This window comes from Rhea pennata, chromosome 4 (assembly GCF_028389875.1).
Source record: "Rhea pennata isolate bPtePen1 chromosome 4, bPtePen1.pri, whole genome shotgun sequence".
In the NCBI taxonomy this organism is placed as follows: domain Eukaryota; kingdom Metazoa; phylum Chordata; class Aves; order Rheiformes; family Rheidae; genus Rhea; species Rhea pennata.
The window spans coordinates 24848213-24864017 of NC_084666.1; the positions used below are offsets into that span (position 1 = coordinate 24848213).

Consider the following 15805-nt stretch of genomic DNA (forward strand, 5'->3'; position numbering starts at 1 on the left):
CACATTTTAGAAGATTTTGAAGACTCAGAAAATAGAAGTTTTTCCCAACACAGGAAGCTCAGTCTGCTCAGACTGCCTAAGTCTGTCTTTACACCTGAGCCCAGATGTATCAACTCTGGGCCCTCAGGCATAAAATAACCCCTTAGTTTTTGCTACCGTAAGTAACCTCATGATTAAATCACTTGAGAAGGGAGGTTTTGAAGTAGTTTACTTCTAGGACAGCGTTAAACATCTGTATTCTGCAACATACTGTTTTGGAATGACAAACTTCCTGAATAGTGGCTGTGCTTAGAACAGCATAAGGAGCAGTCTGAAGAGCTTAGCAGCACCAAAGCCTTTCATAGATCTACCAGAAGAGTTTGAGTGTAGGAAGAGACAGATATTCTTTGATATATGAGTACAGCTAGCCACTATATTACTGTTATCAATAGCTGCAAATTCATTATGCTCTCTTATGAAAACCCTACAATCTAAGATCATGTAACCTGCATTTCAAATGTGCTTTTCCTAGTTAGCACTTATCTGACCACTTAGACTACTATTCTGTACTTTTTGATTTGACATCAGTTCTGTTGCGTGGTAACAGCAAACAACTAACAAAGTTGCTCATTAATTTTGACATTTAAATGCTGTTTTAGTGGAGTAAACACCTTATGTGGAAACTTAACTGTAGAAGCAGAAAGTAATGGCGAGATGCATACTGTACCTCAGTCTTATGACTTATGCATACACCAGAAACCTTTCCCAAGAAATGATGTTAATTTACTATCAAGTCTTTAGTCTGAGATATCAGTAACTGTTTCTGTTTATTTTCAGAACTGTATGTGCTGTGTGGTAATCAATAGCATTGAAGAAGGCTCTGTTACTGCATTACCGGTGTTTTTCCACTAAGATTCAATAATGACCATGTCACTTCTATTTTGTGATAATTTGTAAATACTTAACTTTTGAAAAATTTTGTACTTTATTCTAGTAATAAAACTGATAATTTCTTTTTACTAAGCAAAACTCAAGTTTCATATTCAAAGGTTCAATGTAAGGAGCATTCCATGTTCTTCTGTTCAGCCACATTACAGTGATACTTATACAAAATTAGGTAGTCTAAACTATCCAAACTGTCCACAAGTTACATATGTGGACAACAATATATTAAACTAGGCCAGAAACCATTGTTTATTCAGTATCAGCTTTCACGACTAGTCTCTATTAAATGTTTCTTAATCTTTAAGTATTCCCTTCTGGCTTTAGAAGTATAGCTCATAGCATTGGCTCCTCATATTTTGAAACTAAGGCATCACACTGCTTTTCCATGTCTCTAACTGAACAAAGTAGAAGTTGCAAGAAAGGAATATACCCACAACCCAACACATGCAGGAAAGCCAGAACCTCAAAAGGCAAGGAAGTGCACAAGTGAGCATGAGAGCAAAAGCTCCATGAACTCGAGCAGTTTAAGAATTTGTGTGAAACTTAGTTTATTGTAATTTTATACACTGCTTAATTTCTATATTGTACAAACATGCAACTCAGATTTTTTGCATCATGTACTATTTACAAGATTTTACCACATAATAGCAGAGAATTTATTTAAAAAGTTAGAAGTCCTATGAAGACTTAGTATAATGCCAGGTAACTGTCACATTGTCATGTTCATGCACCTGGGTGCTTGTTTTACAAGGGTAGTTATAGCTTGTAACTTTGTAGCAAGTTAACAGTAATTACAGCACTGCATAGTGTGAGAATACAGTCATCACCTCTATAAGAGGTGCATTTTCAACGCACTGGTTCTACCTTCCCAGCTACATTACTGGATCTGTTTCAGGCTCCTGCCAAAAGTTAGATAAGCAAAGCTGCATCCATAGCAAGGTTATTCTGTTTAACGTCTTGTTTTCTCTTTCCTTTTCCCTTCTTTTTTTGTTGTTTCTTCATTTTTCTCTGTTTTCATCAGCCTGGAAGACTTTACTTTTTTTTGCTACAAACAGAAGAGATGGACAGAATAAATAATTTAAAATGCAACTGTAACCTGACAAAAGCAGAAGTCAAAATGCAATCAGTGTAGAAGTTGTTTCAGGGTGATCCTTAGTTCTGTAACACACACCATGGACTGTCAACAAGTAAGAATGAGTATAGGCCTTATCTCCTTTCTTCCCCTTTTAGGTATCAAGATTTTAAATCCCACAGAGAGGACACACTCTGCAATATACAGTGTTAATGGCTGACCCAGAGTTCCCCAAGCTGGAGATAGACAGCAATTCCAGTAATAGTCTTTTAGTCTATGATAACCAAATGCAAAAGGCCTGCAGCTGCTCTTAATCAATGGCAACTGTCCCCACTAATGCCTAGAACCATGCTAAATTTTGGACTTGACTGTTCACATGTTTAATGCATTAGTGATGTATCTTACTTTAGTCCAACATTCAAGCAGAAAAAAAACAAGTAAAAATAATCTAGATTATGTCACACTACAGAACGGTTCTATCAGTCAAGAATTTGAGAGGGATAAGGCATACAAAACCTACTACGTGGGGTTTTTGGTTGATTTTTAATTCAGATGTTAAAAGTGCCAGAAAGGTAACTAAGAAAAGACTTTCTCCAGTGTTGCACTACCATAGGAGACTAAGTCACCTTAATCATTGCATCACTTTCAACACTATCTTTCTCTTCCTCATCAGAGTGGATCTCTTCCACATTCAAGTCTTCACTCAGTTCTGAAGTCACCATGGATCCCGACTGCCTTTTAGATGACTTGACAGAATGCAGCGAATATGGAGTCAGATGTGCCTCTTTGTTGTAGGCCCGAGTAAAAGCTGCTTTGACCTGTTAATTTGGAAGAAGTTACTATGAACATCAGATAAGGACTCTACACTTTGTTCGCTAACAAACTCTCATCCAGCAATTCCACATTATCTTTAGTTTGAAAAAAAAATGTAACCAAACATTTTGTCAAAGATACCATCTCAAGAAGATGCACACAAAGCACATAGAAGCTGTATAGCGAAGGCTTATTTAAAACTTGAGTCCTACATAATCCTCAGGTTTACCCAAGAGGGTGCATCTTTACATGCTAATTATATAGGCCACTAATAACTTCACGCTATTTTCCTGCTGCCACCTAACCCAAGTCACTTGCAGCAAAATCCCCCACAGCAGCACTGAACAGCCTGCCACACCAGAGCAGCATAATCAGACTGTGTAAACCCACACCACCATCAGGTGGTATCAGCAGAGCACATTTCTTCTCATTCCCTGAACACTCACCTCAGATGTGGGAGATCTTGGTAAACTTTTCTGACCCACCTAGTTTGTTGTAGGGACTGGAGTTTAAACTCACCTCATCCCAGATGAGGATCCTAGCCACTGATGCCTCAAATTAGCCCCAAAGGGGCACTGAAAGCACCACTTAAGCCTCCTGGGTCTGGCAGTTCAGGCCGTTGACTTAGAATGCAAAGGATGCCGGGTCCAAGCCCATGCTGTAATGGATGGGGTTGCTGCACATCCCTAGAGCCAAGCAGTGCAGGAAGCCAAGACGGCCTATTGTCAGGAGTCTGTGTGATCCTGCCTTTTACGTCTTCTCTGCATTACACTTCTAGCTGTTCCCCAAACACAGCTGGCTCCCTCTTATCTTTTCACCAAAACAACAGGTAAAACAATGCTGAATGAAGCAAAATCTTATTGAGCCAGTCCTTGTCTTGAGGGTATTACACGTTTGACAGCCTAGCCACAATGCAGTCCATGTTTGTCGTTATATTACAGTTAATAGAATGACTCTGCCAGGTCCATCCTTTCAGCAGCACATACATGATCTATCATTCTAGGATTTTTAAACTATTTTAGGAAACAACCACAAAAGAGACACACGCGCACACACACACCCATCACTGGTGAATTCTACCTTAGGATCCAGCTTCGAAAAAGGACTGGGTTTGCCTCCCCAGGTGCTTATTTCCATGATATTTTCAACATCTTCTTTCATCAAGCAGTAAGAGTCCATGAATGCTACAGTATCTTGCACACCATCTGTTCCAAAGTCTTTCAAGGGCTGAACAAGTGCATCCCGCAAATACGATAAGTACTCCATATTTACTGTCCTCTTGCATGTCTGGGTTCTTTACGAAATTGAAAGAGGTAAGTAAACATATAACAGACACATTTCTAAACACAAGCAGCCTGCAGGCAGGCCCTCAGCAAACGGTTAACCAACCACCTTAAAAACTGCAGGCTCTATTGTATCATTCCTTCTGGGTTATACTTGAACTAGGAATAATCTGATGCAAGGTATCCAGTACCAAAAACTGAACAGATGGGAAAACACATCCCCAAATGAAAAAAAAAAAAAAAAAAACACCCTACAATTTCAAAAAAAACCACAAAAAAAGAAAGGTCAGTATTACCTAAGACTCATATGCATTGCCAGTTCTTGAATGACACGATCATGTTTGCCTGTAGATGAAAATTTCCCCAGCCAGCTGGGAAAGACAGGAAACTGGGACATGTAACCTCTCATCAGCTCCCCGGGCAGAACACTTGAATAAATAGCCTGAAAATACACATGCCAAACTCAGTTCACAATGAATTAGTCAAATTGACATCACAACATAATACCCAACTTGTTCTAATGAAAGTGGGCAGCTAATGTTTTGGAAGCTGCACGGGCTTTAAGAGAACTCTTTCTTGGCTGCTTGTTTCTGTTCTACCCCTTAGAGGCTACAGCTTCACCTCTTGTGCCATCCTATTTATCATCATGTTCCAGTATCTGTGAAGTGATCTGGGTTTTAAAAGCCAAGCTCCAACAGATGAATATAGTAAACGAGACATTTCAAAAGAACACAATTACTAACACTCATAGATGAAACCACATAAACTCAGCTAGGCAAGTGCTAAGCAACCTAATCTACTTGGATCTGCACTACACAGTGCAGATTAAGACTAGTGCAGTGCAGGTTAGACTAGATGAACTGCAGAGGTCCCTTCCAACTTATTCTACTGTACGTTGTCTGATGCCAGTCATAATCCTTCAAACACGAGTCTTGTGAAAATTTCAGTGATCATCAAATGAGAAGTAAAAAGGAGGAGGTTCAGTTCTCCAAGATTTGGGGAAAATACTGGCCTGGTGGGAGGCTGGGATATAATGCACACAAATAAAACTAAGCAGGCTTTTACCTGCATGTTTGAATTAGTTGTGCCATGTGTTCCGATAACCTAAGAAGGTTCAAGCTTTCTAAAGTTTCAGAAGACTTCATTTCATGACATGCAGCATGGGTTCAACCACATGAAAACAGAAAACTGCACTATGTGCACTATGTGTATTTTTGTGTTCTGCTGGATAGTAAAGTGTCAACTATACTCATAAAATTATATTAAGACAACAATTTCCATGGATCAGCCTTGATCACCCATAAAGCACAAAAAATGAACATCAAGTACTCACCTGTGTTGGAAGAAGATTCCAGTTTTGCTTGCTACGAATCTGTCTGTCCACTAGATCACCATCACATATACTATCAGCTGCTCTACTCAATAGCACTAAGTGCTTTTTCAGATTCCCTCTAGGAAAGAAGAGGTCATTATCATTATGCAGAAACATCCAAATACATTGTACTCCAATTTGACTCCCTGGCATGAAAGGTTCTTATCAATTTAGGGTGTGGAATAACTCACCCAGCAGCAACTGGTTTCACATGTATATAGTTCTCTTGGACAAAGAGAGGTGCTAGGGAATAATCATGGAAGAAAAGATCCGATTTATCTATAAGAGACATATGAGAAGCCTCCTCTCCAGCAGCAAAAACCTTCCGGACAACATCAAAAGGGCCCTAAATAAATGACAGTTCAAGTAGTAAGTGCGTTGCAAGCTAACACAGACAATAAAAGACATAACACATTACCAACAAAGCTACTACAGTGATGGTATCTAACAGTATCTGGACTCATCAGTACAAGTTCAATGCTCAGTATTTCTTCCCTATTTTTTGCCAGTTTTGAGATTGGAGTCTTATTTCCGACGTGAATTAAGAGAATTACCTGCTACAGAGATAATTCAGGATGAGAAGTATAAGCTTCATCATTGCAGCTTATATATAAAGACTAGTACATCAAAATAGATATTCAGTCTTGGATTTACCACATAGTGAGTTTGACACATGCTCAAAATATCAGTTAGCTCCTTGAAATAGGCTATCACAGTGCTTTACTTTTAATTAGTCATCAGGCTTCATAAGCATCTTCTTATATCAGAATATGGCCATAAAACCAGTCCGCTATATGATACTTACCAGTTTGATATCCTTTTTGGCTTTGCTGGCATCTGTTTTGGCCTCATCATAAGTCAACGATTTATCTTTTGCACACCACATATTAAGATTATGCAAAATCTAGAGAACAAAATGGACAATTTGGCAGTTTAAGTACATTCAAAGGACTTCAAAAGTACATTCAAAAGACTTCAGCAGAAAAAAGCCTGATCTGTATATTAGAAATAGCACCTCATACTGCTCAAATACTGCACTGAAGTCAATGACTTGCACAGAACATCCTGAATTGGTACTAACCTGTCTGATATCCTGATTTGCTGCCAAGATTATCTCATGCATAGCAGGTGGTGGAATTTTTAAGCCTTCTTTAAATGCAATAGACATCATGGCACCCTGTAATGCACAGACTATTTTAAGAAAGCATCACTAAAGAATTTCTATGAATTCTTCCTCTATAGAAAACTAACAGACATTTGTCAAAGAATGTTACTGTATTTTTTTCCTAGTTTTTAAGCAATTTAACAGCCTTTTATAGACATATATATAACACGGGATGAATATATGAATAGCAAGATCATTTTAAAAGTTGTTTGGATTTGTTTAAGATAGACATCTAAATCTGGAAGACTTGAAACAAACTCAGACAACCCATTCTGAAGAGTAGAGTTATTCACTAAGGTGAAGATAGAGATTACTGATAACTCATTGCAGCTCATACAACCAACCTTCTTACCTTAATCTGTTCTAGACGAGGTCTCTGAAAACGAAGATCAAAACAGTAGTGGACTAAAGAGCGAATCTTAGGATGGTTTCGATCATTACACATACAGATGATGGGTATCTTTGTGTGTCTGATTAAACCAATCAACTCCTGTCATTTAAACACATTACAACAGTTACATCAGATTCTACAGACAAAAAAAAATAAGTAAAACATGTCATACTGAGTAGCATTACTCACTGCTTTAAGTCAGCTCCCTCGCTGATGCAAGTCTATAAAATGCCTCCTACTATAATCAACTTTCCACACAACAAAAACCTGTTCCCCTTCTGTTTCCTACTCTGTTCAGCTGCAGTAATTCTGCTGTCTCACAAATCATCCACTTTCAGTTATCATGTTTAGATCATTCTTCAAAAAGCAATGAAGATTAGTAGTGTAGAATACAGCTGTCCACCTGGAAGCCTATGTTATTTTGCCCAAAGACAATTTTGGCCTGGCCCAAGCCCACAGGGAGCACACATCTTTTCCAAAGCACCTTGCCACAAACAACAGAAGTAGCAAGTAGTAAAAAGATCAACTCTTCCCTGTCCAAAAGGCTTCAGTGTTAGTGGGTTTGCCATAAGCAAACTCCATCTCCTCTAATGAAAGAAAAATTCAGTTCAGCTTTATATTCCTGCAATGTAAATGTCTGTATCTGAGCTAAAGATCTGAATGTCCTTTACTGTCAGGGTAGTACAGCATATAAGCGTAGGAAATTTTTAAGAGTTAAAATTAGAGCTGCAAAGAAGAACAAAGTATAATACTGACAGTAGCACATTATTTATTCAGTGTTACTGCCCACAAGGAAGTAACTGTCCCAGCTAGATTACAAATCCTTCACTGCAGATGAAAGTCAGCTGCAGAGAACTTGAGTTAAACTCACATATCCAAGAACAAACATCTACAGTGCACACACCCGAGGTAGTTTCTCGTACACACACAGATCAGAAATGTCCGTTCTACTCTTAAGGCATAAGTCTGCTTATGCAAAAGTAAACTTATGAAATAGGTCAAATAGATTTCTATAGTACAGTTTACAGGGAAAGGACAGCAGACGAAGTATTTTGTGCTGATATACGGTACAAACTTTCAGCAATTGTATTAGCTAACGATTATAGCAGTTTCACCTGAATCCCTCCTCTGTCTTCATTGCCAGCCATACCATCCACTTCATCCATGATCAATACATGTTTCCCACTAACTGATGAAGATGTGCCTGAAAATGGATATAGACAAAAAATGATTGCAACAGAACATTTAATTCAAGGGAATAAATTAGAGTCTTGCTCAGAGGTTTACCCAACCCTCTATAGAATAGGTAAGCCTAGACAATTGAGATGCTGGTGAACCTCTTGCTCTGCCTCTTGTGTAATTACAACAGTATGTCCACAGAATAAAGCTGATTGCTCTTCTGTTCCATAGCACTTAGTTCTTGGAAGACCACCTGAGGTACAATTAGAGCAAACAGTAACATGTGCAGTTTCTGCTAAGAATTGATTCTCTAAATAGCAGTTTAATGCTACCTTGAAGATGAAATAGAACATCTTACTAAATTAAACCATCCCTTTTAAATATGAGCCTGCTCCCTCTACAGGCTGAGCAATTTTAGTTCCAACTTTGTCATGAAACGAGGAAGCTCAGTCCTTCCTGTAACTAGACTCTTAACAAAAACCCTCCTTCAAACAACAAACATACCAGAACAGAAGTCTCTGATGCTGGTGTTATTAAGCGATTCAGCAACTACTTCCTTCAGGCTGTTCTTACTGCGAGTATCACTGGCATTCAGCTCCACATAGCTATAGCCCAGTTCCTAATCCAAATGCACAAACCACACAGAAAAAGCAGAATACAGACCATTAAGAAAAGCACAAGCATTCTCAGAATTAGGAACAACATTTCAAAGTTCCAGAAGAGAGCTCTTAAAACACTGTTTTCTAAATCTAATTTGTAGCTTTGATTCCTTTCTTCCCCTCATACTTCAAAAATATTCGTAACCAGCCATTGAACAGATATGCCCCAAAAAGAACTAAGGTTTTGCAAAAAAAAAAATAAAAAATAAATAAAAATAAAAAGAATAAAAAAGAGACAGAGGCACAGATTTAGCTGTGAGAGATGAGCAAGACTGCCATAAGGGTCTGTGCTACAATTCAGACCCTGGAGGGATCTGACCCAGACACGCCTGCGTCAGCAGCCTCCTGGCACCAGGCACACGCCCGAGCCGCAGCAGTGAGCTGCACACAACTCGGGCGCTGCAGTTTAGACAGCGCAGTTCCACTGGTTACATCTGTGGAGCACAACAAAACGCCCTGCAGAGAGCTCAGCTCACAAAAACAAAGTCTATAACTCATTACAATGTCCATATTACTATTCACTGTTAAATATCATTATTAAAATGTAGTATTTTAACTTAGTTTCTTCACTGTTCTAGTTTTAAAAGCACCTCCACAACATATACTCCTCAGCTGATTCTGACAACCATTGAGCTCATGACACAGTTTGAGGAACACTGTGCTCCATTAAATGCACAAGGAATAATTTCTAAACTGGTGTTTAGGAATGGACACACAGTCATTTCTCTGTCAACTTCTCTCACCCTGAAGTATTTGAATAGGAACAAATCCAGGAAAAAGGTGTCTTTTACTTTATATACATGTATATAATGTATGAAAATCACAAGTCTGATTGTACAGACTTTTCTAAGAGGTTGTGATAATTCTGCTTCTATTAAATTTGGTGCAAATATTCTCTGGTTTGCAGAATTGATGTCAGAAGTTCATAGTTTTTCAAACCATTACAGCAACTGGTTAACATACCCTGACAAACTTCCTTTCAATAAACAGAAGGAAGTGCAGGTACCCATTGCTATACTCATGAAATAAAGATACCCAAATGTCATCCATAACCCTGTTCCAAGTAGGTGAAACCTGTGTAGGAGTGAGCCCTTGTTACAGCATCAACACATTAACAAATACTCTTCTGAACAAACATTAATATGAACTCACCTCACAAACCAAAGATGCTGTAGTAGTTTTACCAACTCCCGGTGGACCGGAAAGTAATGCCGCTTTAAAACTAGTACCGTCGTCTTTGCCTCCAAATTTACTGGTCTTTGCTATAAAAAAAAAATGCAGGATTTACCTAGGTATGTATTACTAAAAAGCTATATACTTTATGTAAACCTTTAAAGATACTGAGTTTTAAAACAGAAAAAGCTCTTGTGATAGTTGCTATGATATATCAAAAATGTATCTGCCTACATCCTAGGCATTTGGAGAAATGCAATTTAAACCACTTATTTTAAGACTCACTGTGATTCAAAACTGAAAAACAGATGAGCTATTGATGATAATAATTTAAAACACTTCAGCAATTTTCTGACAACCGTATCATAAAAAAAGCAGAAAATACAATATAGCTGCAGTTAAGCATATATGCTATTGTGTCACAAACACATTCACATCAAGCACACACTGCCCACAGAATTACAGACTACCAGAACCAGGACCTTAGCAATTCATTTCTTCCCCAGGAATCTTGTCATCCCGTATTTTCCACACGTGTAGAGGTCACCACTGGCCAACATTTTTCTTAAGAGACATTCAACAGACTGAATGTGAGGGCATTTTAATATATATTACTGCTAGGTTATTTTGATTTCTTCTGTAAGAAAACATCTCATTTAAAAGAATACCAAGAGATTTAAGACACATTCAGACAGGGCTTGGTGCTTTGTTTTCTGGGGGAAGGGTAATAAATAGACAACTGCCCTCAGGCTCAACTGCTGCTAAAAATACTTAAACCTCATTCCAGATTTCTAGAGTCACTCTTCCAGTGCACACATCCCTTTATCAGCATTTGGCACCGAGCAGTCCAGCTGGCATGGAAAAACCTGTAACACAGAAGTTAACTGTGCTTCTCACCTTGTCTGTCTTCAGAAGTATTCTTGTGCCAGTTTCGGAGCCATCGAAGCAGTTTATTGGCACAGCTTTGCTCACCCTGCTGTCCAATTATTGCCTTGAGAGATGTAGGCTTGTATTTATCTACCCACAGTAATTTCTCTGTTCCATCTTCACTCTGCGCAGAAACCAAGTTCCTCTCAGGCTTTGGGGTTTCTTCCTTCTCTACAGTTTGATGTTTAAAGTCTGTAAGCTTCCGAACAGCAGTAGTTTCTTTCTTAACAGATTTGAATGCATTTCCTTTATCAGGCGTGGAATTCTTTTTTTTATTATCAGTTTCTTTTTTGAAGGGACTAAATTTTCTTTTTCCACCTTCACTTTTCTGTGGTGTCTTCTCATGCTTCAACTCTGCTTTTTTTGCCTGGGAGGGGCAAAAATTAATAACTGCAGTTTAATACCTGAAAATGAGATTGTGTAAAAACTGACACTATGTAGAAAGGTGCAGCTGCCCCCAAGTCAGATACTTAAAATAAAAAATGCATCAGAGCAAAAAAGAAAAAAAAAAAAGAAAGAGATCATTAGTACGAAGTAGAAGTCTTAAAACAAATATAAAACTCCTATTCTCAATACTTGTAATGGAAAAGATCAAAGTGGTATCTGTAGGGTTAGTGTTACTGTAACAAACAAACCCGAAGCTACCACAAACAGCTCCTTTGAATAAAAATTAACAAATAACCCCCCCACACACAACCCCCTAATTTATTGTAGACAAACCTCTGCTTCAGCTGCCAATTCGTATTTGGACTTTTTGCCTGGCATAGTTCGAATAAGATCAAACAGGCCATCCTCATCAATAACTTTTGTCCCTAACGTTGATGCCTGGAGCCAAAACAAAAGTTAAAACAAGGTCAAAGAGAATTGACAAAGAGAAACAAAGAGAATGTTGTTTGAGGAGGGTAAAGAAGTGATTGTTCCTTGCTGAAAAAGATGGCTCAAGCATTAAACAAGATAATACTACAGCAAAATAGTAGTATTTTAATCAGTTACTAAATATGACACATTAGAAACTTGTTTACATGCTGGAGGTGGCTAAGGAAGAGAAAATTATTTATGTATATAATATATTTTTATATATAATATATATGCACATATGTATACAGACACACACAGTGTCTAAATCAAAAGATAAGATATCTACAGCATCTGCATTAGATGCAGGCACTGAGATTCAATTCCACCTGATTCACCGCAACTCCAACATGTGCTCTATCTCATAGAGCAGTTTGCCCTTTAGCGTTAATAGCTAGCCATAACAAATGCATTTGGCATAATACTTGTATTGAAAATATACCCCTAAGAGTCAGTCACGAAGTTCTGCTGCATGGCCTGTTACGTAAGCACAATAGAGAACCTGTATGTGTAAATGTAGGCATAATGTTTCTAATGCAACTGAGCACAGACAGACCATCAAGCAAAATAGGTTTTTTTTTTTAAAAAAAAAAGCAGTGTCTACATCACAACCAAACAGCTGTTAAATCAGCAGCTTAAACAAGTAGAAACAAAGTTTTTTTTTTTTCCTCCAAAGAAGAAAAATACAAGACAACTTTTCTTTAACATACACTTTGTTTATAGTAACACCTCTTTTTGGAAAAAAGGCTGAAAAGAAAAACACACACAAAATGAAGTTAAGATAGAAACAGTCACAATTTCACTTCTGCTTAGCTGAGGCACAGAAACACTCACCTTCTCACATTTAGATTGGCCACAGTCTCGTCCCATAACCAGATAGTTTGTCTTCTTGCTAACATTGCCAGTTACTTTTCCTCCATAACGTTCAATCAGAGACTTAGCCTCATCTCTTTCAATAGACTCCAGAACTCCTGTAATTACGAAAGTCAGGCCTTCCAAACAGTTTTCAGCTCCCTGAAAACCACAACATCACAAAAAATGCCATTAACAGATGCAATTCCATCAAGTACCTTTCCCCTATACACAATTTTAAACCACTATGTCAAGTATTCTACTACCTAGATAAAGAGCAGTTCTAGAAGCCAAAAATACTGTCAAAAAGTATAGCTACCAAGGCTTCATGCATTTGTTTAACTGACAGGACATACAGGTAACACAAGTATCACTCTAAACACCCTGTGTTTCAGTCATAGGTATCAATCAGATGTGTGACAGCAACCTTCAACTTCTTAAAACCAGCAGCAATTTTCCATTATCACTTCATAAACCAGATACTACTTCTGAGCAAATTATACATTCATTAAATTTAGGCACTACTTTGCATTACAATTTAGCTTCTTCCAATATGTATTTCCTACTGGGAGAAAAAAAAAAGTTTTAAACATTTAAATTGATGCTTGTCAGATCACTTATAACTGCAAGTCCATGATACACAACATACAGAAATTCTGCTGTAGCTAAACTTACTTGAGGTATCTCTTTTGAGCCCAGAGCTTTCGGACCCTCACGATTTAGGAAGCTTCGGTAAGCCTGATAATTTATTCGCTTCTTTTCAGAGTCCTCAGGACTTACAGACTTTGGCAGAAATGAGAGATACAAACAATGAAATACTTGAATATAAGCACAGTTTCCAAGTCATTTTTATGCATCAAAAGAGAAGGAAGTTCAAATGTTTGTTTTGATTTAATAAAACACAAAAAAGCTTTGATAAAGACTTCCAAAAGATCTGAAAACTTAAAAAAACATGTACCCAAGCTTATTCTTCATTTTCTGTAGATGTATCTCTGCTCCACATACATATGTTCATTCAATTCAAAAATTGCTTTAAATTTATAGCCTATTTTATTCTAGAATGACAATCAGGTATAGACATGACCTACATTCATATACAAACTACTTCATTTTATTTCTACTTTTTGGAGATATAAGCTTGTTAGGAAAACATTATTTAGAAAAAAAAAAGTTACAAAAACAGAAGTCTTAGACTCCCTCTCTCCAAATGCAACTGTTGCCTGTAACAGAAAGATCTTCCATTTGCCAAATACACTAGACATGGTAAGCAATGCCTGACGTTTGATCACCGGGACTATCAAGATATACAGCTTTTATTAGCACTCCTAATCACATTTTAAATTACTCAACTTTAAGTGCCAGAAAATTTTGATTTTTTTTAATCCTAAAAAAAATACAAAGTATGTTTTAAAGTTTTCACTAACCTACTAAAGTGCATTCAGTACTCTAGCTACAGATCCAGACAATTATATAAAAAATCCCCACCACACACACTAATCCTTTTTGATTTCTTAAAAATCACCCAAAAGATTCAAACAAACTACCAGTTTACAGCAGTCATACACAAACATATATACACAAAATGAAAACAGTTTTCCTGCAAACAGTGAACTCAACTAAATTCTTTTGATAGCACCTACCTCAGGCTTTTTGGGAGAAATTTTCTGCTTTTTTGGTGTTCTCTTCTCTTCTTTCCCTGGAGTATTTTTTTCTTTCGATGACACACTTCGAGCACCTCTTTCCTTCTCAGTGCTCTCTTCTTTTTGTTTCAGAGCCACAAGCTTAGAGCTAGGTTTCAAAGGCAGGGTCTTATCTATTGACTCTCTTGCTATTTTACCATCAGATGATTGGAGGGGCAAACGAGACCTTTTTGAGTTTTCAGATGTAGTTTGCTCCTTTACAGTATAATTCTTTGCTTCATCTGTTGAGTTGGTTGCTTTCACTAAGAAAGGGGGAGAGGGAGAAATACATATATAAGAATATATCATAATATTACAGGTTGGTGAAATATTTTCTATATTCAGTGTTCTACCTTTTTGCGATTGTTTACATCTTTCTACCATGTTAGGACTGCTCTTGGTGCTCAAAACTGCTTGCTCTTCTTCTGAATCTTTCCGAGCCTAAATCAACAAACAATGCCAGAGTAAGAGAGGCTGCCCGATGGCTAAATCCAGAACCCTGAGTTTTCTCACTGTTTAAGTAAACCAGACAAGATGATACATTTAAAAATTTGATCCCTACAACAGGCCAAAATATAACCTCTACCAAAAACTGAGCAAGTTCCAACTCCCAACCACAAATATAATTGATCCTTAAGTCAAAGGAGATACAAACTTATAAGCTACAGTACATTTTGATCCTAGTCAGTTCACCGAATAGTCCAGAAGTACTAATATTTGCTAATTCAAAGTAGCAATGCAAAATTCTGAGAGCCCTGGTGTATAATCTAGCAAGTATTTTACTGTGTCTGGAGTAGCCCTTTGCCTTTTACCACAAGAGCAGTGGGAGAGCACGCCTCCAACACTGCAGTGGGGTTCAGAACTCTCAAGACTTCTGCTTGCCCCTGCTCTCAAGAGCAGGGCAATATTCTACTCTGCCTTTCTCCTCCCTTCTCCTCCCCTTCACTTTTCACTTGTGTTGTCCCACTGACTCATTTTACTTGATCTGGCTCTCTTGGAACAAAGACTATAGCTGATCTAAAGCATGCATCTTCAGCAGCTCACTCCAGGTACTAACACATAGGCAGACGCACTAATTTGAGATGAATTAAAAGCGCACATACAGCAAGAAATTGGCAAAATAAATCTCTCCATCAATCGTATCTTATGCAACCATTTTTAAGCTGACAAACAGCTATATATTTTAGCAAAACTAACATTCCAATTTGCTTTGATATTTTACGAAACAGCCTTAAGCTTTCTTTATTTGTATTTCAGAGGCTACAATACACTACCCTGTGGGAGGCCTACCATGCATACCTATAATAAAGTGCATTTCAGAAGCTGCTATGTAGAACTTCTCATGAAATAACTTACTACGCAAAAATTAACCTATATGATGTGCTCTCTTCTGCCACAGCTATGCTCCTTCCAGCACCCAAGTTCTTTGACACTCTATAGAGCGTATGTTTCTTTAGATTA

General features: G+C 37.7%; 2 protein-coding genes across 6 annotated transcripts in view; one reads left to right on the forward strand and one right to left on the reverse strand.

The window, feature by feature from the left end:
- The window catches only part of WDR19 (WD repeat domain 19), a 44518-nt gene extending 43523 nt beyond the window's left edge, over nucleotides 1-995 (forward strand). Inside the window, exon 37 of the mRNA XM_062575459.1 lies at nucleotides 817-995. The gene's annotated coding sequence lies outside the window, so the exon portion shown is untranslated. The remainder of the gene's footprint in view (nucleotides 1-816) is intronic.
- A 460-nt stretch (nucleotides 996-1455) lies between these two features.
- The window catches only part of RFC1 (replication factor C subunit 1), a 40920-nt gene continuing 26570 nt past the window's right edge, over nucleotides 1456-15805 (reverse strand). For all 5 annotated transcript variants that reach the window (XM_062575458.1, XM_062575456.1, XM_062575455.1 and 2 more), the window contains 18 exons: nucleotides 14698-14785; nucleotides 14306-14607; nucleotides 13341-13448; nucleotides 12648-12827; nucleotides 11679-11783; nucleotides 10929-11325; nucleotides 10011-10120; nucleotides 8704-8818; nucleotides 8136-8224; nucleotides 6982-7119; nucleotides 6546-6641; nucleotides 6270-6368; nucleotides 5656-5810; nucleotides 5426-5543; nucleotides 4389-4534; nucleotides 3890-4103; nucleotides 2623-2814; nucleotides 1456-1969 (listed from right to left, as the gene is read on the reverse strand). In XM_062575458.1, the coding sequence (XP_062431442.1) occupies nucleotides 1874-1969; nucleotides 2623-2814; nucleotides 3890-4103; nucleotides 4389-4534; nucleotides 5426-5543; nucleotides 5656-5810; nucleotides 6270-6368; nucleotides 6546-6641; nucleotides 6982-7119; nucleotides 8136-8224; nucleotides 8704-8818; nucleotides 10011-10120; nucleotides 10929-11325; nucleotides 11679-11783; nucleotides 12648-12827; nucleotides 13341-13448; nucleotides 14306-14607; nucleotides 14698-14785 (2748 nt within the window). In that variant the 3' untranslated portion in view covers nucleotides 1456-1873. The remainder of the gene's footprint in view (nucleotides 1970-2622; nucleotides 2815-3889; nucleotides 4104-4388; nucleotides 4535-5425; nucleotides 5544-5655; nucleotides 5811-6269; nucleotides 6369-6545; nucleotides 6642-6981; nucleotides 7120-8135; nucleotides 8225-8703; nucleotides 8819-10010; nucleotides 10121-10928; nucleotides 11326-11678; nucleotides 11784-12647; nucleotides 12828-13340; nucleotides 13449-14305; nucleotides 14608-14697; nucleotides 14786-15805) is intronic.